The following is a 27,216-nucleotide window of genomic DNA, read 5'->3' as shown; positions in this document are numbered from 1 at the left end:
ACACACACACACACACACACACATACATACATATATAAACATATATTTCCCCTAAGAGATTCTAGTCCTAAATGTTGTGCTTGTGTTTGTGCAAATCTTTTTTCCTATCTCTCCTAACTCCTCTACTTTACTTCTACCTGCTACCTTACCCTCCTATTACTTAACCTACCCCAGACTCTAGCAATCCCTGTTTTATCCTCCCACTCTTATACAGATGCAGTTCTTGCATTAAAAACTCTCATTTGCATTTCCCCACTATATGTGTAAAAGTATTCATTTTTGTACTGAATCACTACAAGTGTTTAATGCTGCCCTCATCCTCATTTGTGATGGGAGACAATGTGGCTTGAAACACTTACCAGTAGGAATCCTGGAGGGGAAGGAACCTCCTCCTGAAACTGGATGCGTAGCTGGGATGTTATTTAAGAAGCCTGTCCTCAAGAAGCTGGGACATAATGCCTCCACCCCAATGGATGGGAAGGATCCTTTAAGAAATTAAGAAAAAACTTGAAATTTATCAAATAACCTGAGTTTTATTTTGATTGCATGATATCAGGTGAGTAATCATAATAAGGTCTAAACTCAACAAATGCATCATTATATATAAATAAAGGGTGAAGCAAAAGAACTGAAACCATGTTTTATATGATTTTGTTAAATTAGTTTAATTTATGTATATATACATATACCATTTATATGTATATGTATACAACATGCACAAATATGTATATATTTTATTTCTATTTTCAGTTCCAAATGTTTCCCCTCCATCCACCCTTCCCCCACCCATTGAGAAGGCAAGAAATACAATACTTATTACGTATATATACATAAACATATTTATAAATGTACATACACAAATCTCTCTCTCTTCTCCCCTCCCACCCCATCTCAAACCAAAGAACAGCTAGAAAGAGCAAGTCTCAAAGGAAAAGTTTGTTTTCTTTTCTATATCTCAATGTGGAACATAAAGTTTCTGTTCCATAAAGACAGATTTTCTTGGGTGGGCAGAACAGCTATAAATGATGTCAGAAAATTGGTGTTCTGGCTGCAAAATTGATATCTTTCTGAATTAGAGGTATGCAGGTCCCAATCATCCCTAGGATCTCAGGTCTCTCCTGTAGAAATTTGCCCCAAGGCATACTGAGATTAGTGCTTCAAATAAAGAAAACACACTTGTGAGTGGATATACTCATGATTTAGTAATTACATGCTTTTTCATAGCCACTAGAAAAAATAATACAACCACAGATCTAGAGCTAGAAGGGATGTCAGAAGCCATTTAGTTCAGCTCTCCTACTTTATAGATAAAGAAACTAAGATCCAGGAAGGGGCTAAGTGACTTGCCTAAGCTTATAATGAACACAATTTTTTATTGCTTGTCATTTTCCTGTTAGGGTTAATGTACAGAGAGATTCACAATTATCCAAAAATATAACAATTTTTGCTTCATACTAAAGGTATTTTAAGTAATGTGGACAATATTCTTAAAGTGTCACTAAAGATTTTATTTTTAAAACCAAAAGGGAGTTGAATATTTTTCATAGGTTTAATAAAATGAGTAGAATCAAATAATTTTAGACCTGGAAGGGCTGTTGGAAATCATCTAATTCTATCCTTTCTATTTTAAATAGGCATAGGAGTCATGGTAGTGGCAACATGTGTTCTGCTCCTGCTCCAGCCCCCAGAGCTATCATTCAGGGAAGCAACTCCTGTTGAGAAGGGGCCAGTCATCTCCACCAGGTGCAGAGCAACTACCACACAAAGGTCAATTAAGCCAGCCCAGCTGGAGAATCAAGGCACTCTGAGGGAAAGATAGGAGGTGACATGTGTCAGGCAAGCCAAACTATCACCACTACCACCGCTTTGACCACCATCTCCCCTGACATCAACGGAAACACCTAATCCAAGAGTCTTAGAAATGGCAATTCTTTTCCAGCACATGGCCTGGAGTCATCATTCCAGAAATAACCCTTACAGAGGTGTAAATTGGTGACTGGTCAAACAGGTGCTACAGCCAGGGCTACTGAAGACACAGAAAAGAAAGTTCTTACTTATAAAATGTTTGGCTCAACATCTGAAACCAATATGATTCAATCAATGGAAATGATATTAGAGCCATTACCATCTGCTTTGTTCTAGGGATCATGGGAAATTTTCATCTAACCTGTAGCTGAAACCTTTCATATATGTTATTTCCCCCATTAGAATATAAGCTGCTTGAGAGCAGGAACTATTTTGCCATACTGTATCCCACTGTTTTGCATACAGTAAGCACTTAGTAATATTTCATTCATTTAATTGTTCATTTATTTGTAATTCATCCATTTACAAAGGGGGCAAACCAAACCTTAGGGAAATGAAGTGATTTTTAAGCATGTATAGTTAGTGGCTGAGCTGAAGGAATTTGTGCTCTCTGTACTACAAAACAGGACTGAATTCTATGTTGTCTTGTTGAATTGTTTTCAATTATACTTGACTCTTTGTGAGCCCATTTGGGGTTTTCTTGGCTAAGATACTGGAATGATTTGCCATTTCCTTCTCCAGCTCATTTTACAAAAGAGGAAACTGAAGCAAACAGGGTTAACTGATTTATCCAGGGTCATATAGCTAGTAAGTTTCTTAGGCCAGATTTGAATTCAGGAAGATGAGTCTTCTTGATTCCAGGCCTGGCCCTCTATCTACTATGACACCTATCTGAGTTCTATGGGGAATTCATAAATCTATATTGTAAATTGCAAGCTTTGCACTGTATGATTCAAACTTATTACTAATTGATATTCTAATGGTCTGAGAGGACTTCCAAAATACTCAGCAAGTAATTTAAAAAACATCATATTTAGACTCATATTTAAATAACTAATATAGATTATACTTATGAATAATGTCATAACAATTATCTAAAAGTTAAACTGACTTTAAAATACATTCATGGGCACAATTAAATCAATCAAATCTTGCTCATAATTGACTAAATGAAAGGGATCACTTCTACTGAGCACACTGAAGTTGATTTCAATGGCTTCTGTTTTCAGAGAAATTTGTATGCAAAAGGAGTCAAAAGATATGTTTTCTTTTTTAAAAAAATTTATTTATTTTTAATTTTCAAAATTCACTTTTATAAGATTTTGAGTTCTAAATTTTCCCCCTCCTTCCTCTCCCATGTCCCCAAGGTAGAATGCAATGTGATATAGGCTATCCTTGTATAATCATAATAAACATATTTCCATATTAGTAATGTTGTAAAAGAAGAATCAGAACCAAAGAGAAAAACTACAAGAAAGAGAAAACAAAAAAAAACAAAAAAAGAGAAAATAGTATGCTTTGATATGCATTCAGACTCCATAGTTCTTTCTCTGGATGTGGTTAGCATTTTCCATTTTGAAGTCCCTTGTAATTGTCTTAGATCATTGTATTGCTGAGAGGAGCTAAGTCTTTCAAAGTTAATCATTGCACAATGTTGCTGTTACTGTGTACAATGTTCTCCTAATTCTGCTCACTTCACTCAGCATTGGATTACATGGTTTTCTAGGTTTTTCTGAAATCTGCCTGCTCGTCATTTCTTATGGAACAATAATATTCCATTACATTCATATACCATAATTTGTTCAGCTATTCTCCAATTGATGGCCATCCCCTCAATTTCCAATTCTTTGCCACCACAAAAAGAGCTGCTATAATATCTTTGCACATGTGGGTCCTTTTCCCTTTTTTATAGTCTCTTTGGGTTGCAGACCTAGTGGTGCTATTGTTGGATCAAATGGTATGCATAGTTTTAAAAGATGTGTTTTCATAGAAGAAACTTGACACATCTAAAATTATCCTCTTTGGAAGAATATCCATAGAGTTTTACATAGTTGAATGCACCAACTAGCAAAAGTATAGAAACTCATGCAAGATAGATAAGAAATTTTTTTTCTCCCTAAGAAACATGGTCATCTATTTATAATACATAACACTTATTACTAATAGCTCACATTTATGTAGGTTTATTAACATCTATAAATTTATAGAATTTGTAAACCACATTCATAAGGTTTGTAAAGTACTTCCTTCACAGCTATACTGTGAGGAACATGGTGAAAATATTATGCTCATTTGTCAGATGAGGAAACTGAGGCACTGGGAAGTTAAAAAATCATGTTATTTCTAAGGATTTGAGGCAGAATTTGAATCCAGATTTACTGATATATTTGTATACATAAACATATGTATAATATATCATTATATTTACAATATAATGATATATACATATATCAACTTAATAGTGAATGATCATTAGAATAGTCCCCTTTGGAAGAATAAGAACATATGTAAGAGATCTAGGGAAGACAAAATATTCTTCTTCAAGGAATACATAATTTAGTCCTCAGCAGAAGTCAGAAAGTGCACCAATACAACTTTTAGTGGATAAAATCAGAAGAGAAGAAGCTTGATGTAGTGGAAATAGTGATTTTGGACTTAGAAGACCCAAATTTGAGTCCTAATTTTTAACACTTATTAGTTGTATGACTCTAGACATTTAACCTCTGTGTCTCAGTTTCATCATCACTAAAATGGGAATTGATAATATACTACCTCCATCAAAGGACTGTTGTGAGAAAACCACATTGTGTACTATAAAAATCCATAAAAAGTAAGTTATTCTTATAGCAGGATTGTGAATACTTTTACTCATTGAGCACCAACTACATAATGCAATCTTAATGTAAACTCATAACTTATTTTTCCTACATGGCATTCTTGAAATTATCTATCTATCTATCTATCTATCTATCTACCTACCTACCTACCTACCTACCTACCTACCAACCAATACTTGGTAAAATGTTTAAGATAGACTTTCAATTACCACATAGTACAAATTCTGATTCAGTATTTAGAAAAATTCAACCTTTCAGAGAAGGGAGTGGTGTTACAAGAGAGAGAAGAATTGAAAAAAAATCATCACCAATCTTTATCAGAGGCAGTAAATGTAATAATGAAGCATTTATATCAATTTGTGATTTCATTGCTATTTTCTCCATAAGTATATATCAGACAATTTATATGTCCTCATTCTATCCACGGACTTCTGTCCATATTTTCCATATGTATTTTATATTTAGAGTCAGAGAAAAATATTAACTTTGAAATCAATGTGAAAGAAAATCAGTATTTGGAAAAATGTTTCCTTAAGAAATATGAAGAAAAATAAATTAATAAGAATGTCTCTGCATATCATTGATATTATTATTAACATTGATGTGCAATTAGGAGTATAATTTCCTTACAAAACTTTGCTATTTTGTCAACATTTTCAGAAGTTTTAACACGGACAAATGCTTACTTAAGCACCTTTGAAAAAGCAAATGCAAGTGTTATTTTTATTATTATAGTTTTTTTGCTATTGCTGTAACAACCCATTGCATTAACAAAGCAATTTTCATTATTCTTAAATTTAAAAGATTAATAATGTTTTTATATGTTTATTGTGAGTAAAAAAATCTGACTTTGGGTTTCATGGTCTTAACTGCTGATTTTACATGTGAAAAATGGAAAATGTTAGTATATATAAATTCATATTTGGTTGAAGTATCATATGCTGATAACTTTCTACCATTTTTCTCCTTAAAGGTCAATCATATATAGATCACTCAATACTGATTTTATCATTTCAGTCATTAGTTATTGCCATTCAATCATGATAAACTGGATCTCTCATTCTTTTTCTCAATTCATGAGACATTCACTTGCCTTTGAGATTTGGCATAAACTTGCTTTAGTCTGTTATGCCCTATTGTCCAGTTTAATGATTTTTTCCTGACTTTGTGGAAACAGTTCCTTTATTTGTCGAATGTATCTGAATGTATGTGTGTGTGTTTGTGAACAAGATCATGTTTTTGCTCTGGGCTGTTATTTCCTTGGTGCAGGGATTTCTGCCCATGGAAATTCCCTCCACTTATGATGATCACTTATGATGATCATGATTGACACCTCATCCTCAAAGCTTAGAAAGTGGTCTGTGGCAACTGGAGGTTAAGTAGCCAGTAGATAATAGAGGCAGGGATTGAATCTGGGTCTTTTTGACTCCTCAGATGGTTTTCAAAAATTGTTTAGGTCAAGACCTATATTGCCCTGTGGACAAACTGGTGATGGGCTTCTACAAATTTAGCGTGATTCATCTTTAGACAATAGATATATAGTCTCAAGACTCAAATTACTCTCTTAACTACTCTTCCTCCCTGTTGTCATCTGTCTTCTGATCTTGAAGAAAGCTCTGTTCAGAGGCTCTGCTCTCCTAGTTGGTAACTCTTTCCAAGAATGCTGTTTCTGGAAGGTACCCAGCCATGCTTCACCTCTTTCATGCCTCAGCTCACTCTAGGTGTCTCTTTCTCCTCTACAGATGCCTGGCTTCAGAACAGATGTTGTGCCTCTGACATGTTATTCAGGGAACTATACAGCCTCTATGGGGATGTGTCTTCAGGACTAGCAATCCTTGGCCTCCACTTTCCTCCACCTTTCTCAGACCCTGGAAAAAGCAAAACTCTAGCCTTTTAGCCAAATGCCTGGATCTTCTCAATGCCTACATGCTATAGCAGCAATTTTGCTAGGAGATACTGTATTAGATAAGTTATTCCCCAAACCTGGCACACAAGTAATGCAGAGAATGGACAATTTTCTCTCTCTCCTGGGTGGTTGCAGAGCCTAGGAAAATCCCACTTTTTGTCATTTGTGGATCCAAAGAAAAAGGAATGAGGGAAATTTTTTGCCCTTTTTGATTAATTCTAGATCATCACAGGCTATAAAAGCAAGATTATTTGTAGAACTACATAGAAGATGTATCATATAAGGGACAGATTGAAACTGGAGGGCTCAATAAGGAGACCAAGTGGTGGGAGACTTTACTGGAATAATATTTAAATGATGGAAATCTGAATAAGATGAGAGACTTGACTTTTATCTGAGAATCTGTCTATAAAAAATTTTTGCCCAATTTTTTATAGACAGATTCTCAGATAAAGGTCTTATATACAACTTTTGGTGGCTAAATCATTTTGACTGTTATAAATAACCAAGTTAACTACAGAGGACATATGAGGGAAGACACTATCTATATCCAGGGAAAGAACTGATAAATAGAAGTACGTATAGAATGATTTTACACACATATGTATATTATATAGGTACTAAAATGAAGGTACAAGAAGGGAATAGACAAGCTACCAAATCATTATAGCCACAAAATTAACTGAAAGTTGGAGAGAATATGAAATGATATTGAGCTTATTGTTTGTTCACTTAAAAAAAACATTTGATAGCCCTTCCTCTGACAAGATGTCTGCAATGCATGTCTAGACTCATTAGGTTGTAAGGGTTAGTGGCACCTATAAAATTAACTCTGGAGCAAGCTAATTAGGCCCTTGTCTAAGACTGTGTCTCTTATTTCTACTACTAGCAAGGAAGAACACTCAGGGAAGAAGAGAATATTGTCTATGAATGTACATGTTTCACTTTCATTTTGTCTATATTTTTCTTGTCTTCCTGTATTTCTTTTTCCTCTAACATATGATGCCTTCTCCCTCTCTTTATTGTATTCTTCTTTTTGTATCATGCTTCCTTCATTAGAATCCATGTTATCTTTTCCTTTCTTCTTCATTTTGCATCTTCTCCCCTGCTCTTCCCTTTCCACTAGTAATTCTCTTCTTTTTTCACTAACCCCAATCTTATTTCACATTCAGTCATTGATTACATGATGGTCACTGTCCTTCATTTGAAAAGCAGCTGAGCTGAAAATTTCATATTTTTCTCTCTCTTACAAGGAGGCGAAAAAACCCTTAATTAAAAAAAATCCTATATGTGGCTATTTATTTTTCTGGATCAGTAGGCTTGGATAGAAAAATAATTCCTCATTCCTGTAAAATATCTGTTACTGGGCATTCTACCAGCTGAACTCTCTATTAAACAATACTTCTATTCTTTTAATATTAACCCTAGAATGTATGGAATATCAGACCAAATATTTGATTTTTTCAATGGTTTAAGTGTAGGTGATTACAAATATCTTTATAGAAAATAGTGGAGTACATCTAAATAAAAAAAAGATGTTAGCCTGTTAATTTTTTTCTTGTTCTGGATATTTAAAAAATAAAAATGTTATACTATACTCTTCAATTCTTTCTGTATTTTTTTAAGTACAATTTTCTCTTTTTGTCATAATCTGTTCTACAAATACATAAAATATCTTTGTTTCCAACAAGTGCAAGGCAATAAATTTTTGCAAATATTCTTACATTTGCAATTCTGATAGGATATAGCTTCTGAATCATGTATAACATCTGTGTTTGGGAATGCTAACAAATGTAAAGATACTAATTAATGCCTTTCCATGGTACCAATCATTAATTGGAGCTGGCATTAGAATGTAGAGTTATGGATGTTTCTATACTCAGCAATGTGACTCCAATCAATCAATCATTCAATCAATCAATCAGCATTTATTAAGGACCCACTAAGTGCTTGGGACACAAATCATACAGAGGCCAAATCAGGCTTTCACATGTTTAACAGGCTTCCTCAGCTTTCCTTTTATGAAGATAAAATATCCCAGCACATGATACTTGATTTAAATGTATGACTTCAAGTTCCCATTATCCTCAGTAGATTTCAAAACATATATATTCAAACATCTATTTTCTGTTCCTTATTCTGTCTGATGTTTATCCTCTGCAATCTTCTTTGGTCATACCCCAAAGACAATTTAAGGTTCTATATGTATGGGGCTTGTGATAGGGTGAATGTACAATCAAATATAGGAAATATGCTGATATAAAATGTTATTTAATCATAATTTCTGCCAAACTGCTTCCTAATTTTCCTAACTATTTTTAGACCAATATGAACCTGGAATGTTCTACCACTGGTTGGCACAAATAGAATACCTATAGGTTGCCGGAACACTGTTCTGCTATATTCAATTGCTTCTGGGTCCTGTTTACATAATCTATTCCACTGGTCAACTTTTCTGTTTTTTAATCCACATCAAATAGTTCTGATAATTATTGGGTTGGAGTAGAGTTTGAGCACTGGTACTGGTAGGACTCCTCAATCCCTACTTTTTTTCATTATTTTCATTGAGATTACCAACCTACATTTCCAAGATAATTTCTTATTTTTTCTTTTCATATGCCAACCAAAGTGGCCTATTTGCTCTTTCTCACATACACCATTACATTTCCCACCTCAGTGTCTTAGCACAAGTTGTCTTCTTCTCCTGTGCAGTTTTTTGATTAGTGACCTACCTCATGGCTTCAGGTATTAAGACCGATGTATGGATTTCTATATCTACTATGGTTGGTTGTTGTCCTTCATTCTTGAATAGGACCAAAATGACATAACTATGCTAGAGTCAAGTTACAGTGTGTCAGACTGTGGTTGATCAGACAAATATGAGCCCAGAATATTTTACCACTGGTTGGACACAAATAGTCCATGTGAACATTTGGGGTGGATTCTCTAAATTTGTGCATCTCATATTTCTTTGCTTTTTAAAACACAGCACCTTCTCTGATGTTGGCATGCCATGCTAAGCATCTTGGGCCATGTTACACAATCAGTTCCAAAGTGTAGCTGATACGACAAGTCCATTATTAAGATGACCATTTTTCTCATGTGCTTGATGGAGTTTAGTTAGAAACTATTCTTTTTTTTGTTTGTTTGTTTGTTTGGCTAGGCAATGGGGTTACGTGACTTGCCTAGGGTCACACAGCTAGTAAGTGTTATGTGTCTGAGGCTGGATTTGAACTCAGGTCCTTCTGAATTCAGGGCCAGTGCTCTATCCACTGTGCCACCTAGCTGCCCCAGTTAGAAACTATTCTGGGACAAGTTGCAGTCCTATTATTTTCTTTCATATTTAATGTGCTGTTGAATATTGCAGAAGTGAATAAAAGAACTGCTTTTTGTAGTTGAATAAATAAAAGGATAAGGATGATAGCTCATCTTCTGTAAGCTCACTGATGGCATACTTGGTACAATTCCAATAGCAGATAGGATGATGAAAATATGTACTTCAACCTGGGAAAACTAGGAAGACTTAAATAAACTGATGTAAAATGCAGTAAGCAGAGCAGAACCAGGTCAACAAAAAGGAGAAGAACAACTTTGAAAGCCATTAGAACTTTCATAAATGTAATGACAAATCTTGACTTCAACAGATGGATGAAGGATATATTTCAACTCTTGGCAGGTAGGTGACAGAAAGTAGATAGGATAATGGGAATGAAATTTCACTTTCTTCCTATATCATTTGGATTCTTGCATTTTGAAAACATTCTGTGGAGCTTGGATATTACATAAGCAATTAATACAGAATCATCTATTGAAATTGTTATTAATTTTTGGAGATCAATGTTGTATACATACATACATATATATTATATTATATATAACATGTTATATATAATATAATGTATGTATACATATTATATATACATGATTTTGGTAAATAATTCAGCTTATGTTCTAGTTCTTTGGTAGCTCTTTAATTTTGTTTCCTCTTGCTTTTCAAGTCCCTGTAGTAAAGGGTTTTTTTCTTGTTTTGTTTTTTACTGATGTTGAATTGTTTACTTTACTTTTGTACTGCTTTAGCTCCTTATATTACCTAAATTCATTTTGATTGATTGATTGCCTAAGGTCACAGACATAGTGACAAAGTCAGAATTTAAACATTGGTCAAGGGACCTATTCTAAATTCAGTGCTCTTCCCATTGTATCACGATACCTCTGAAAACAGGCTATTTCTTCCCAGTAAATGTAAAATGTAAATGATGTAAAATGCAGTGAAGTGAGGGAGGGTTTTGTTTTTGTACACTCAAGCACTTATCCAATAATATCCAAATTGTAGGCGACTTAAATAGAATAAAAATATCATTGGGCATAGTTGCAATTTCATTAGTGTGAATGATGCTTTGCCCTAGACTTCTTAAATTTGAGTGGTTTTGTTAGAACTTATGGAGCTTCTAATTCAGTAGTTTTATTCCAGAGTCCCAGAATCAACCAATTTTAGCACCTTGTTATAAAAAATAATTTTTCTTTTTTTTGTATAAATTCATTTATTTATTTTTAGTTTTCAACATTTACTTTTATAAGATTTTGAGTTCTGAATTTTCCCCTTATCTGCCCTCCTCCTGCCCAAGACAGCATGCAATCTGATAAGAGGCTATACATGTACAATCATATTAAACATATTTCCACATTAGTCATGATGTAAAGAAAAATCAGGAACAAAGGGAAAAAAACACAAGAAAGATAAAACAAACAAAAAAGAAAGAAAATAGCATGCTTAGATCTGCATTCAGATTCCATAGTTCTTTCTCTGTATGTGCATTTTCCATCATTAGTCTTTTGAAATTGTCTTAGATCATTGAATTACTTGACAAGAGCTAAGTCTATCAAAGTTGATAATTGCACAATGTTGCTGTTACTGTATACAATGTTCTCCTGCTTTTGCTCACTTCACTCAGCATCAGTTCATGCAAGTCTTTCTAGGTTAGAGAAGGCTGCCAGCTTATCATTTCTTATGGAATTATATTGCATTATATTTATATACCACAACTTGTTCAGCCATTCCCTAATTGATGGGCATCTCCCCAATTTCCAATTCTTGGCCACCACAAAAAGAGTTGCTATAAATATTTTTGTACATGTGGGCCCTTTTCTCATTTTTATGATCTCTTTGGGATACAGATCTAGAAGTGATATTGCTAGGTCAAAGGGTATGCATGGTTTTATAGCCCTTTGGGTATAGTTCCAAATTGCTCTCGAGAATGGTTGGACCAGTTCATAACTCCACCAACAATGTATTAGTGTTCCAATTTTCCCATATCTTCTCCAACATTTATCATTTTCCTGTTTTGTCATTAGCCAAGTTGGTAAATGAGCCTAAGAATTGTTTTAATTTGCATTTCTCCTATCAATAGCAATTTTAGAGCATTTTTATATGACTAGATAGCTTTAATTTCTTCATCTGAAAACTGCCTCTTTTTTTACCATTTCTCAATTGGGGAATGACTTGCATTGTTACAAATTTGACTCATTTCTCTATATGTTTTAGAAATGAGGCCTTTATCAGAAATACTGGCTGTAAAAATTATTTCCCAGCTGCTTTCCTTCTAATTTGGTTGCATTGGCTTAGTTTTTGTAAAAAACTTTTAAAATTTAATCTAACCAAAATTATCCATTTTGCATTTCATAATGTTCTCTATCTTTTGTTTGGTCATAAAATCTTCCCTTCTTAGATCTGACAGGTAAAGTATTCCTTGCTCTCCTAATTTGCTTGTAGTATCAGCTTTTATGTCTAAATCATGTACCCACTTTGTATATGGTGTAGGATGTTGGTCTATGCCTCATTTCTGCCATACCATTTTTCAGTTTTCCCAGCAGTTTTTGTCAAATAATGAGTTCTTATTCCAGAAGTTGGAGTCTTTGAGTATCTCCTTGAGTACTGTGTCTTGTGTACCTAACTTATTTGACTCATTTACCACACTTTCTTAGCCAGTACCAAGTAGTTTTGATGATTGCTGCTTTGTAATACAATTTTAGATCTGGTACAACTAGACTACCTTCCCTTGCATTTCTTTTCATTAATTTCCTTGATATTCTGGACTTTTTGCTCTTCCAGATGAATTTTGTTATTATATTTTTCTAGCCGTATAAAATAATTTTTGGTAGTTTGATTGATATGGCACTAAATAAGGGCCATAAGTGAATAAGTAAATTAATTTAGGTAAAATCATCATGTTTTTCATATTAGCTCCATCTACTCATGAGCAACCGTTGTTTTTCCAATTATTCAGATTTGACTTTATTTGTGTGAAAAATGTTTTGTAATTCTGTTCATATTGTTCCTGGGTTTGTCTTGGCGGGTAGATTCCCAAATATTTTATATTGTCCACAGCAACTTTAGATGGTATTTCTTTTTCCATCTCTTGTTGTTGGGCTTTGTTACTAATATGTAGAAATGTCAATGATTAATGTGGGTTTATTTTATATCCTGCAGCCTTGCCAAAGTTGTTAATTATTTCAAGTAGTTTTTTAGTTGATTCTCTAGGATTCTTTAAGTATACCATCATATTATCTGTAAAGAGTGATAGCTTTGTTTCTTCTTTGCCTATTCTAATTCCTTCAATTCCTTTTTGTTCTTTTATTGCTTAAGCTAACATGTCTAGTACATGTTGAATAACAGGGTTGATAATGGACATCCTTGTTTCACCCCTAATCTTATTGGAAATCCTTCTAGCTTATCCCCATTACATATAATGCTTGCTGATGGTTTTAGGTAGATGCTACTTATCATTTTAAGGAAGACTCCATTTATTCCTATGCTCTCTAGTGTTTTTAATAGGAATAAGTATTGTATTTTGTCAAAAAACTTTTTCTGCATCTACTGAGATAATCATATGATTTTTGTTAATTTTGTTATTGATATGGTCAATTATGCTGATAGTTTTCCTAGTACTGAACCAGCCCTGCATTCCTGGTATAAATTCCATCTGGTCATACCATATTATCCTCATGACAAGTTGCTGTAAATGTCCATGATATTGTATTTAAACTTTTTACATCTATACTCATCAGGGAAATTGGTTTATAATTTTCTTTCTCTGTTTTGGCTCTTCCTGGTTTAGGTATCAGCATCATATCTGTATCATGAAAATAATTTTATGGGACTCCTTCTTTGCTTATTTTTCCAAATTGTTTATGCAGTATTGGAATTTATTGTTCTTTAAATGTTTAGCGGAATTCACTTGTAGATCCATCTGGCCCTGTAGATTTTTTTTTAGGGAGTTTGTTGACAGGTTTGTTCCATTTCTTTTTCTGAAACGGTGTTATTTAAGTATTTTATCTCCTCTCCTGTTAATCTGGGCAATTTATACTTTTGTAAATATTCATCAATTTCATTTAGATTGTCAGATTTATTGGCATACAGTTGGGCAAAATAGCTCTTAATTATTGTTTTGATTCTCTCTTCATTGGCGGTGAATTCACTTTTTTATTTTTGATGCTGGTAAATTGATTTTCTTTCTTTTTTCAAATCAAATTAACCAAAGGTTTATTTTTTTTCCCCATAAAGCCAGGCATTAGTTGTATTTATTAGTTCAATAGGTTTCTTAATTTCAATTTTATTAATCCCTCCTTTGGTTTTTGGAATTTCTAATTTGGTGTTTAATTGGGGATTTTAAATTTGTACTTTTTTTTAGCTTTTTTATTTGCATGCCCAATTCATTGACCTCCTCTTTCTCTCTTTTATTCATGTAAGTGTCTAGAAACATAAAACTTCCCCTTAGAATTTCTTTGGCTGCTTCCCATAAGTTTTGGTACATTGTTTCATTATTGTCATTCTCTTGGATGAAATTATTGCTAGTTTCTATGATTTGTTGTTTGACATACTCATTTTTTCAGATTAGATTACTTAGTTTCCAATTAAGGTTTAGTCTATCTTTCCACGGCTCTTTATTACATGTAATTTTTATCATATCATGATCTGAAAAGGATGTGTTTAACATTTTTGCCTTTCTGCATTGGAGTATGCGGTTTTTATGCACTGATCCATGGTGAATTTTTGTGTAGGTGTCATGTAGCACTGAGAAGAAAGGTATATTCCTTTCTATCTCCATTTTTCTGCAGAGGTCTACCATATCTAACTTTTCTAGAATTCCATTCACCTCCTTTAACTTCTTTCTGGTTTATTTTGTGGTTAAATTTTTCTAGTTCTGAAAGGGGGTGGTTGAGGTTCTCCACTAGTGTAGTTTTGCTGTCTATTTCTTTTTTTTTCCAGTAAAAGAAAAGGTTTATTAGGACATCTGTCATACTGGGCAGACTCTTAAGAAATATAAGCATTTGTATTACCAATGCAAGTAGTCCAGATTTTAAGAATCTGAGCAGTGACTAGATTTTATTTTATCATTTATTTATTTATTTATTTGCTTAGGAAGTGGGGTTAAGTGACTTTCCCAGGATCACACAGCTAGTGTCTTGTGTCTGGGTCTGGATTTGAGCTCAGGTCCTCCTGACTCCAAGGCTGGAGCTCTATCCACTATGCCACCTAACTGTCCCTTTATTGGCTAGATTTTAAGAATCTGAGCACCTTAATGGAGGCAAGATGGACCTTATATACAGAAAGACTGTGGGAGTGATTCAGGAGTGGCCAAGTAGTCTGTGGCGGCAAGTCTAAAGAGGATCTGTATGGGAATGGCCAGTAAACTGGAGTGAACAGAATGCTAGGGACCTAGACCAGGGAGAATGAAGTCTAGATAGGATTAAGGGTGGGAAGTGGCCAGGGGCAATCACAAGGTAACAACAGAATTGGAAGATTGGGGATTACAGCCTCAGGCAAATTCCAGAGATTTGAGAAAAGTCCAGGGATTTTCTTTTTTGGGGTCCAGATCCCAAAGACATGGTCTTTTCCTTTTAGGGGTTCAGATCCCATCCCCATTTTTCCCCCCCTGAAACAAATGGGACCCAAATTCTTTTGGGGTAAGGGGCAAAAGTCTCAGCTTCTGAAACTGCTTCCCATTGGTAAGGGGCATAGCTGTCCCTTGCTCAAGGGAGTCCAAAGAGGAGGTTGAGTGGAACAGGCTGCATCCAGGGAATGATGGGGGGACATTGGCTGGTATCTGTTGTTTGCTACCAACTGTAGGTGGATGGCCTGTAGTCTGGAAGACACAAATATGACAGAAAAGACTGCAGGGCCCAGATATAGGGAGAAGTAAAAGTGTAAGAGCCCCATTGAAATAATTTACTTTGACCTACAGGATTATCTGATCTAGTTACTTAAAAAAAAAAATTTAAGTAACACTTTTGCAAGTAGAAGTTTTCTACCCCTGGCCTCAATAGTTACACAAATGAATTTGCCAGAGACTGACTTTCAATTGTAATCCCCAATCTTCCAATTCTGTTGTTACCTTGTGATTGCCCCTGGCCACTTCCCACCCTTAATCCTATCTAGACTTCATTCTCCCTGGTCTAGGTCCCTAGCATTCTGTTCACTCCAGTTTACTGGCCATTCCCATACAGATCCTCTTTAGACTTGCCACCACAGACTACTTGGCCACTCCTGAACCTAAACCAAATTGAAGATGTTTCTGATTTAATTTTAGTCATTTGGGGATATTGAATGACTACAAATTCAGGTCAAAACAGCAAGATCTCACACACTTGCACTGATCTTTTACTGACTACTTGCTCAGATTATAGGAATTTGCTATAAAAGGATAAAGCAGGGACAAGATTTAGGGCCCAAATATGACAGGATAAAATATCCTTAGCTCTGTTTGGATTCAGGTAATTCAGTTTTCCAACCATGTAGTATCAAATCCACCTCATAGCCGGACTCAGGAATAGCTAGGTAGGTAACATTCCTTTTCAAAGGAACATAATGGGGAAACTGGGCCAGGTGAGATCCCATCTTAGACTGAGACGAAAATTGTCCTCTCTTCCTGTCTATTTCTTCCTATAACTGCCTTCACTTCTCCTCTAAGATTGTGGATGCTATGCCTCTTGGTGCATATATGTTTAGTAATAATATTACTTCATTGTTTATGGTATCTTTTAGTAGGATGTGGTTTCCCTCCTTATCTCTTTTTTTTTTTTTGGCTAGACAAGGGTGAAGTTACTTGCCCAGGGTCACACAGCTAGTAAGTGTTATGTGTCTGAGGCCGGATTTGAACTCAGGTCCTCCTGAATCCAGGGCTAGTGCTCTATCCACTGCTCCAACTAGCTGCCCCACTTCCTTATCTCTTTTAATAAGATGTTTTTGCTTTTGCTTTGTCTGAGATCAGGATTGCCACCCCTGCTTTTTTTACTTCAGCCGAGGCATAATATATTCTACCCTATCCTTTTACTTTTACTCTATGTGTATCTCTCTGCTTAAAATGTGTTTCTTGCAAATTATATATTGTAGGATTACGGTTTTTAATCCACTCTGCTATCCTTTTCCATTTTGTAGGAGAGTTCATTCCATTCACATTCACAGTTATGATTACTAACTGTGTATTTCTCTACATCCTATTACCACCCACGCTCATTTATGCTTTTCTCTCTCCTTTCTCCCTTTCCCTCCTCACTAGTGTTTTGCTTCTGATTACCACCTCCTTCTATCTTTTCTCCCTTCTATCAGCCCCTCCTTCCATTTCTTTTCCCTTTCCCCTCCTACTTCTTATAGGTAAGTTAGATTTCTATACCTAAGTGAGTGTGTATGTTATTCCCTCTTTGAGCCAAATCCTATGGGAGTAATATTCAAACAGTGCTCATCTCCCTCCCTTCTTTCCCTCTACTGTAATATGTCTCTGTGCCTCTTCATGTGATATAATTTACTCTTTTCTGCCTCCTTCTTTTCTCTTTTCCCAGTACAATCCCCTTTTTCATCTCTTAAATAGGTGTTTTTTTTTATCATCACATCAAAATCAACTTACACCCATACCCTCTGTCTATGTATACTCCTTCTAAATGTCATGATAAAGATAGTTCTCAAGAGTTACAAATATAATCTTCTCAAGTAGGGATGTAAACAGTTTAACCTAATTGAACATCATTTTTTTTCTTTCCTGTTTACTTTTTTTATGCTTACTTTGGGTCTTGTATTTGAAGATTTAATTTTCTGTCCAGCTTTGGTGTTTTCATCAAGAAAATTTGAAAGTCCCCTGTTTCATAGAATGTCCATCTCCTCCCCTGAAAGATTATGCTCATTTTTTCTGGCTCATTGGTTGCAATCCAAGCTCCTTTGCCTTACAGAATATCATATTCCAACCCCTCTGATCTTTTAATGTAGAAGCTGCAAGCTCTCGCATAATCCTGACTATGATTCCATGATATCTTTTTTTTCTGGCTGCTTGCAGTATTTTCTCCTTGACCTCATAATTCTGGAATTTGGCTACAATATTCCTTGGGGTCCTCATTTTGGTATCTTTCAGGAGGTGATAGGTGTATTCTTTCAATGGCTATCTTACCCTCTGCTTCTAAGACCTCAGGGCAGTTTTCCTTGAAAATTTCTTGAAAGATGCTGTCCAGGCTCTTTTTTTTTGATCATGGCTTTCAGGTAGACCAATAATTGTTAAATTATCTCTCCTGGATCTATTTTCAAGGTCAGTTGTTTTTCTAATGAGGTATTTTACATTTTTTCCCCTATTTTTTCATTTTGTTGACTTTGTTTGACTAATTCTGGCTATCTCATAGAGTCATTAGCTTTCACTTGCCCAATTCTGATTTTTAAGGAATTATTTTTTTCAGTTATCTTTTATACCTCCTTTGCCATTTGTCCAATTCTACTTTTTTGTCAGTTGTTTTCTTTAGTCAATTTTTGTCCTTCCTTTTCCAAGCTGTTGACTCTATCTTGCAGACCTCTCATTTCTTTTCCCAATTTTTCTTCTATCTCTCCTATCTGACTTTTAAAATCCTTCTTGAGCTCTTCCAAGAAGGCTTTTGGGGCTTGAGACCAATTCATATTCCTCTTTGACATTTCAGATGTAGGTATATTAACAATGTTATCATTTTGTGAGTTTGCATTTTGATTTTCCCTGTCCCCATAGAAAGATTCCATGGTCAGTGTTAGTTTTTGCTTCTTGCTCATCTTGTTTGCCCATTTCTTGGATTAAAGTTGAGCTCTGCTTCTGGGGCACAGTCCCAAGCTTCTTTTGCTGGTGTAAAGGGCCTGGTCACTGGCTTTGTATGCTTAGGTCTCAGGTTCTGGCAGTTGGAGGCTGTAGGGTTCTGGCAGCTTACCTGGTGCTGAGCTGAGGTCCTAGTGGTAGTGTCTGGCATGTGCTGAGGCCAGGTAGTTGTTTTCTGCATTTCCTTGAAGCTCATGGAGGTTTGGCCCCTGGAGGACACCTGCCTACTTGGAGCCATCCTGGCACATGTGATGGTTCTTTGAGCAGGAGTCTGCCAGTTCCCTAGCCGTGCTAGGGCATGCAGGGGTCCTGGTGTTGGTGTTGGTGTTGGTGTTGGCCTGCTCCACCACCCTGGGGCCCAGGATCTCTTGCTGGTTTGCTGAGGTGGGGCTTGTTGCTGGCTTGCTGGGATGCTCACTTCACTTTGACCCAAGTGAGATAGACCTTTGTTACCAATCCTCCAAGTTTCCTAGGTTAAAAGACTGTTTCATCCTGTCCTTCTGCTGTCTCCACCATCCCAGGATTTTTTCTGGGGTGTTATTTTCTGTGGTTTTTTTTAGAGGTAAGGGAGAGTAATAGTAACTTACTGCTTACTCCATCATCTTGGCTCCTGGAATTATCAAGGATAATTAAAGTGGGAATCTACACTCAGGCATACAAAAACACTGGTTATAGTCCTGTCACTTTAGAATGGTGAAAATGAAACTTCCATATGGGGCATAAAAAGGAATTTGCTTCACCTTGAAGATTTATTTTGTCCTTCCATAATTGACATATAAATTCAGGAAAGATCCAGCTAAGCCATTTTCTGGAAGAGGGAAAAGTTATGTATGGCTAATGTTCCATTTACTATTCTGGAGTGTTTGTCACTTTGGAGATCTCTTCGAGGAACCTCGATGTCTTTGTGGCCACCAGTCACAGAGAGAATATATTGTCTTTAGTCAAATGGCTGGCTAATATCCAAAAGACACTGTTCTTCCTGTCAATCATTATTGATGTGGAGCAGGAGAGCTAAAATTTTCCATATTAATCTTGGAAGGGCAAGTGACATTTGTATTGAGAAAGATGGGAATCAAGGTGTTCTATTCTCCAGACTCTCATTTTCAAGAAGTTAGTAGAAAAGAAAGTTTTCTGTGTTGTAAATTTAACTTAATTTGCTGTGTGCTGTCATGATGCTTCAAAGATTCCCAGATTCTATAATAAAACTAATAGCACCTTTCTCCAACTATAGAAGCTACCCTTCATCTAGACTTTCAAGTCAGTCTTAGGAACTGAAAAGCATTAAATAACTTTCAACCATTACTTGTTTGCTTTTGACTTGTGTTTATCATTCAAGTCACTAGAGCATGAATTTTACAGATTTCTCCTTTTGCTATGGCTCTTCAATAGTTCTGAGCAAACAGACTGAAAGCAAAGAGGTCAGTTGTATGTGTAGATTTTTGTGAGTTATCACACTTATCAAAGTATTTGGTTTACCTTAACTTTTTTCCCCCTAAACTCTGTATGTTGGATAAAATTAGTTTTGTTGTGCATTTTTATAAAATTATCTTGTGTATGCATGTCAGAGCAAAAGGAAAGTCAAAGCATGGTGAAATTAGTGAGGAATCTGACATTTCATGGAAAAATGTGTTACAAGTGTTTTTAAAAGCAGTATCTATTTTATGCTTTTAATGATGAAGAGGCAGGCAGACAAAACAGCAAGAAAGCTGGCCCTGGAGTCAGGAAGACCTAGGTTCAAATCCTCCTTCTGATATATACTATTTTTGTGATCACAAGTAAGTTTCAGTATTCCTAGTCAATTCTCTTAAGATTACAAACTACAGAATAAATGTCTATTTTTTATCAGTTTCCCAATCTTACAAAATGACGAATTTTGGGCAATGAATTATGAGTGTGTAAATTTATGTTCATTGAATCATGTCCAGTGATGTCCACCTATATTTATGTTTAATGTAGTTTTCAACTGAGTATATGTGGAAACTCATCCACTACTGATTATTAGATCATATATTAAGTTTTGTTAATCATCGAAGAGAAATTCAGGTCTCATTATTATCTCAATTATTTATTTAGTAGTGAAACATTATAGTTTTCTTAAAAGAAAATGGGAAAAAAGCAAATACTTCAGATGAACTTTTCTGTGATGCTTCAAAATTTATCTGTTGTTTCCTGTAGTTATTAGACAAACTATAATCTGAGGATCATCAATATTTAAAAAGCATTTAACTGGAAATCTTTGAAAATCTGTAAGTATGATTACAGTAGAGGCCGCATATTGTAGTGGAAACAAAGTTAGACTCAGAGTCAGGAGGAACTGGGTTCAAATTTCACTTCTGACACTTAATGGCTGCATGCCTGTGTAGGCAAGTCAGTAATTGTTATGTAGCTTGGAACTCCCCAGATTGTTGCTGTTCAGTCCTTTCACTCTGTCCACCTTTCCATGATCCCATTTTAGTTTTCTTGACAAAGATACTGGAGTGGCTTACTATTTCCTTCTCCAGTCATTTTATCGATGAGAAAACTGAGGCAGACAGGGTTAAGTGACTTGCCCAGGGACACATAACTAGTAAGTGTCTGATGTTGGATTTGAACTTCAGGTCTCTCTGATTTCAGGCCCTGCACTCTATCCACTGAGCCACCTAGCTGGTCAGAATTCCATAGGACTTACTACTAAGCCATAGATAGTTTGTGATCTGTGTTGGAGGAGAGAGTTTCTACCCAGGAGATTCGCTATATCGACAAAAATTAGTATAAGGATGATTATCAAAGTTCAAAGAGAATGTCTACACTCCTAAAAAGGCAAATGTCACAGAATCATACATTTATAGATTTAGACCTGCAGTTGACCTTAGAGAGGCCATCTAGTCAAGCCTCTCATTATATAGATGAGAAAATAAGTTCCAGAATGGTTAAGAGACCTTGTAGAAAAGGGACTGTTTCAGCATATAGCACAATGCTTGGCAAATGTTGACTGATGGATAGCCCAGGGTCATACCAACAGCAAGTGACAGAGGCAAGATATTAATATAGATCCTGTTACCTTAAATTTAGTTTAACAAGTGTTAATTAAGCACGTGCTATGTACCAGGCTAAGAGGTGGGAATATATATATATAAGACAAGACAATCCCTGCTGTCAAGAATACTATTTTGTAATGGAAAAAACAACACATAAAAGAATGATGAATTGGGGCGGGGTAGGGTGGAAAGAGAAAGTACCTGAGAAAGTACATGGTAGAGAAAGGTGTCAGGAGTAGACTGAAGAAGAAAGAAGACTTGGGCCTTGACATGGAGGTTCTGGGAGGAACCAACCAATTAGAAGAAGGGGCAGAGGAGGAGGAGTGTACTTTGAGCAAGAGAAGTTCTTGCTCAAACACACACATAGAGAACACACTCCCTTGATTCTCCTTTCATTGCTTGCAACCCACTCCCATCTTATGTATTTTGAACAAAGGAGGAAAAGCAGTAATGCTAATGGCAGAGTCATTTGGCCTATTTATTAAAGGGCAAGACGAAGACATGGACAATAAATAGGTATATTATCTTTAATGGAGGAATTGCTTTCTAATTAAGTGGGAGGTAGGGTCAGCAGACTGAGACCAGTTCTACCTAGCCCTCAATATCTTGTGCACTGGACCAGTACAGTATCAGCTAAACAGCATATTTCACTTTTATTGTAACTTGTAGAGAGAGCTATAATACCAGTGCGTTGGTCTGTGTTTTCAATTTTTATTAAAATTTGTTAAAATTCCTACTTTCTTGAAGCCAGATTTCTTTAAGTTCTGGACAATCTGGACAAACTTTATTCCTGACTTAAAGTAATGTTTATTCTTACTAGGATTTAGAACTATAAGGGACATTAGAGTTCAATTAATCCTAACCTCATTTTACAGATGAGGGAAATAAGACCCAGAGATGTTTAAATGACTTGCCCAATTCCACATAGTTAATAAATGACTGAGGCAGGATATGAACCCATGTCCTCTGACTACAAAACCAGTGCTCTTCCCTTTAATACTAGAAAAAATGGAAACAATTTATTCAGAGAACCCATGCTTAGAGAATCATATCTAATGTTCTCCTTCTCTTCCCTTTTCTGCCCTCACCATGCCCACTATTTCTACCATCATTTACTACTAGTCTAATCTTGACAGGCCATTATGATGAGTACATTCTGAGGATCCAAGTGCATCCAGTTCTGTGGGAATGCTGTTGAAGAAGATTCATGGTTTTCATTAAAAGGGGGAATAGTGTTGGTAGGTGCTGTGTACTGTTGAAAATGACCATATTAATGTTTTCCTCAGAAGCAATTACAGGATGATTTCATACCCTCATGTGATTAGATTACCAGTTCACTTCACTTAGATGCTTTTATATTGCATTTTTAATAACAGCTCAAATAAAATTGTTGCTTTGGATATGAAAAATGGGAGAAAGAAAGTATTTGGAAGAAGTCTGGGTGCATATCATTTCTGCACAGTCTATTTAGTCTCCCCAAACCAAACTTTCAAAGCATTACTTAATAGATTATGGCATCTTGAAAAGTATGTTATGCTTTGGATGTTAGCATTTTCAAACAGAATACAATAAATGTTTGGAATTTGAATACCTAAGGAGAAAAAATGAACTCATTTAAAATTAAAAGAATACTTCTAAGTGAAAAATAAAAGATAATTCCTTTCAAAATCATGGATCATAGATCATTAGATTATGGATTCAGGACCGGAGAAAATCATTGAGTCCATTCAGACAATATCCTTACTTTACAGATTATAAAACTGAGGCCCAGGGAGTCTAAGTAATTTGCTAATAATAATTATTATAACATCTAACATTTACATAATACCTACTATGTAAGGCGTTATCCTAAGCACTTAAAGAATCTTATCTCATTTGATTCTTGCAACAATCCCGGGAAGCAGGTGCTGTTATCATTCTCATTTTATGGATGAAGGAAACAAAAGTTAAGGCACTTGCCCAGGATCACAAAGCAAATGGGTTTTAGAGGCCCAAGATCACAAAAGCCAGAGGCAGCAGAGCTGAGATTTGAACGCAGTCCTCTTACTCTAAATAGTTACTTTTTCTACTATGTCATTATATTCAATTTTGTTGCTATTCATATAGACTCTTTTCGTGTATACAATGTCTGGCACATATAAAATATTTAGTAAGTGCTTGTGACTGACATAAACTATTAAAAATTTCTTTTAATATAGCACTAAAGCTTTTATCACCATGTAATCAATCAATAAGTATTTATTAAGCACCTACTACATCCAGAGACCAAAAGGATAAGAAACAAAAGCCAAGCATATCCCTACTTTCCAGATGTTTACATTCTAAATAAGAGACATTTGATTTTGGTTTCTCCCATATTTTCATCCCACCTCCTGATCCAATCAATAATAAATCTCCATTTACCATCCAGAAGGTTTCCTATCTGGTTGAATCACCAATTAGATATGCAGTTTTACCTCTGAGTCTACACCGGACATCCCAAGGGAGGACATTATTCCTATGCCAAAAGGACAGAAAGGCACAATAGCTCTTTTTTTTTTGCCATTCTGATATAAATTTATTTATTTTTAGTTTTCAACATTCACTTCCACAAGCTTTTGAGTTCCAAATTTCCACCCCATCTCACCCCTCCCCCCCACCCCAAGATGGCATGCATTCCGAATATCCCTTCCCCTAGTCTGTCCTTTTTTCTATCTCTCCCCCCTTCTCTTATCCCCTTCCCCTTCTATTTTCCTGTAGGGCAGGATAGACTTCGGTACCCCATTTCCTGTATTTCCTATTTCCCAGTAGCATGTGAAAACATTTTTTTAAAACATATGTTTTTAAAACTTTAGGTTTCAAATTTTCTGTCTTCCTCCCTCCCCACCCACCCTCATTGAAAAGGCAAGCAACTCAATATAGGTCATACATGTGCAATTATGCAAAACACTTCCATAGTAGATATGTTGTGAAAAACTAACTCTATTTCCCTTAATCCTATCTTGCCCTCCCATTTATTCTATTCTTTCTTTTGACCCTGTTCCTCCTCAGAAGTATTTACTTCTAATTACCCCCTTTCCCAATCTGCCCTCCTCTCTATCATCCCCCTGCTCTCTTGTCCCCTTCTCTGCCTATTTTTCTGTAGGGTAAGATAGACTTCCATACCCAGTTGAATGTGTATGTTATTCCCTCCATAAGCCAAATCCTATGAGAATAAGATTCACTCATTCCCTCTTACCTTCCCCCGTTTCCTCTCCACTGTAAGAGACTTTTCTGTTTTTTTTTTTTGTGAGATAATTTACTCCATTCTACCTCTCCCTTTCTTCTTCTCTGAGTATAATCCTCCCTCATCCCTTAATTTATTCTCTAGATATGACCCCTTCATCTTCAACTCACCATGTGCCCTCTATCTATCTATTTATCTATATATACATACATATAATTTTTTTGCTCCAGCTACCCTAATACTGACAAAGGTCTCATGAGTTATAAATACCGTCGTTCCATGCAGGAATGTAAACAGTTCAATCTTAATAAGTCTCTTATGATTTCTCTTTCCTGTTTACCTCTTCATGTTCCACTTGAGTCCTGCATTTGAAAGTTAAATTTTCTATTCAGCTCTGGTCTTTTCATCAAGAATGCTTGAAAGTCCTCTATTTCACTGAATGACCATTTTTTCCCCTGAAGGATTATACTCAGGTTTGCTGGGTAGGTGATTCTTGGTTGTAATCCTATCTCCTTTGCGCTCCGGAATATTATATTCCATGGCCTGTGGTCCTTTAATGTAGAAGCTGCTAAATCTTGTGTTATCCTGATTGTGTTTCCACAGTACTTGAACGGTTTCCTTCTGGAAGCTTGTAATATTTTCTCCTTGACCTGGGAACTCTGGAATTTGGCTATAATATTCCTAGGAGTTTTCCTTTGGGGATCTCTTTCAGGAGGAGATTGGTGGATTCTTTCAATTTCTATTTTGCCCTCTGGTTCTAATATATCAGGGTAGTTTTCCTTGATTAATTTCTTGAAAGATGGTGTCTAGGCTCTTTTTTTGATCATAGCTTTCAGACAGTCCAATAATTTTTAAATTCTCTCCTGGATCTATTTTCCAGGTCAGTTGTTTTTCCAATGAGGTGTTTCACATTGTTTTCTAATTTTTCATTCTTTTGGATTTGTTTTACAGTGTCTTGATTTCTCATAAAGTCACTAGCTTCCAATTGCTCTATTCTAATTTTTAAGGAAATATTTTCTTCAGTAAGCTTTTGGACTTCCTTTTCCATTTGGCCAATTTTTTCTTTTGAGGGCATTCTTCTCCTCATTGGCTTTTTGGATCTCTTTTGCCATTTGGGTTAGGCTATTTTTTAAGGTGTTATTTTCTTCAGTATTTTTTGGGGGTCTCCTTTAGCAAGCTGTTGACTTGTTTTTCATGATTTTCTTGCACCACTCTCATTTCTCTTCCCAGTTTTTCCTCTACTTCCCTTACTGGCTTTTCAGAATCCCTTTTGAGCTCTTCCAAGGCCTGGGACTGATTCATATTTTTCTTGGAGGCTTTGGATGTAGGAGCTTTGACTTTGTTGTTTTCTTCTGGTTGTATATTTTGATCTTCTTTTTTGCTAAAGTAAGATAATATAGTCTGATTCTTTTTGCACTGCTTGCTTATGATCCTGGCCAATTACTTGAGTTTTAAACTCTTTTTTAAGGTACAAATCTGCTTCCAATGAGGAGCATGTACTGTTCCAAGCTTTGGGGTTTTGTACAGCTGTTTTCAGAGATACTTGTAGGGACCTGGAGATTTTCAGTTCTTGCAAGGTGGTATGATAAGGGGTGAGGTGTTTACTCCTTTCCTGGCTTGTGACCACAAGTACTCCTTTCTGTCCTGTACCTGTGAGGAGGGGTTTCTCTTCACAGCCACTACAAGCTCCACCAAGCTAGTGCTCCTCCTCACCGCAGCACTGCCGTGCAGAACTGTGACCCGATCCAAACATGGGCAAAGTGAGAGATTCCTGCCTCAGCACTGGCAAAGAGATCCCTGCAGTCCCTCTCTGATCAGCCACTGGGTTACCCCTCAGTGTATGGGTTGGAAGCTCAGGAAGCAGCTGCCCCCTCTCCCCCAGGGCCATGTTCTTGGGGAATGGATCTGAGACCTTCTGCCTTCCTGTCTCAGCACTGCAGAAACAGACTTTTCCCACCGACCTTCTAAATTTTCTTTGGTATTTGTGGATTGAGGAGTCTGGAAACCTCCACAGCTGCCAGAGATTCAGTCCTCTGAGGCCTGCTCCAGGTTCGTTGCATGCCCAGCCTGGTGCAATACACCTTTCTGATCAATCATCTAGGTTGTCTTGGGCTGAAAATTTGTTTCACTCTGTGTTTTTATGGGTTCTGCTGCTTCAGAATTTGTTTAGAGACATTTTTTATGAGTATTTGGAGGGGTTTGGAGGAGTGCTCAAGCAAGTCACTAATTTCACTCTGCCATCTTGGTTCCACCCCCCCGTTTTAATTTTTTCATCCTATGTTTATATTATCTTCATTTCATAATGTGAACCTTTTTCTTTCTACTTCCCAGAGAGCCATCATTTATAGAA

General features: G+C 36.0%; 1 protein-coding gene across 1 annotated transcript in view; it reads right to left on the bottom strand.

Annotated features, from left to right (window-relative positions):
- Nucleotides 1-27,216, bottom strand: part of EPHA6 (EPH receptor A6) — a 1,178,244-nt gene that overhangs the window by 215,259 nt on the left and 935,769 nt on the right. The window contains exon 12 of the mRNA XM_020977959.2: nt 360-485. Coding sequence (XP_020833618.1) covers nt 360-485 — 126 coding nt within the window. The remainder of the gene's footprint in view (nt 1-359; nt 486-27,216) is intronic.

This window comes from Phascolarctos cinereus, unplaced genomic scaffold (genome assembly GCF_003287225.1).
Source record: "Phascolarctos cinereus isolate Bilbo 61053 unplaced genomic scaffold, phaCin_HiC Scaffold_725;HRSCAF=1366, whole genome shotgun sequence".
In the NCBI taxonomy this organism is placed as follows: Eukaryota; Metazoa; Chordata; class Mammalia; order Diprotodontia; family Phascolarctidae; genus Phascolarctos; species Phascolarctos cinereus.
The sequence above is the reverse complement of the archived record's forward strand: the minus strand, read 5'-3'. Positions and strand labels throughout refer to the sequence as shown.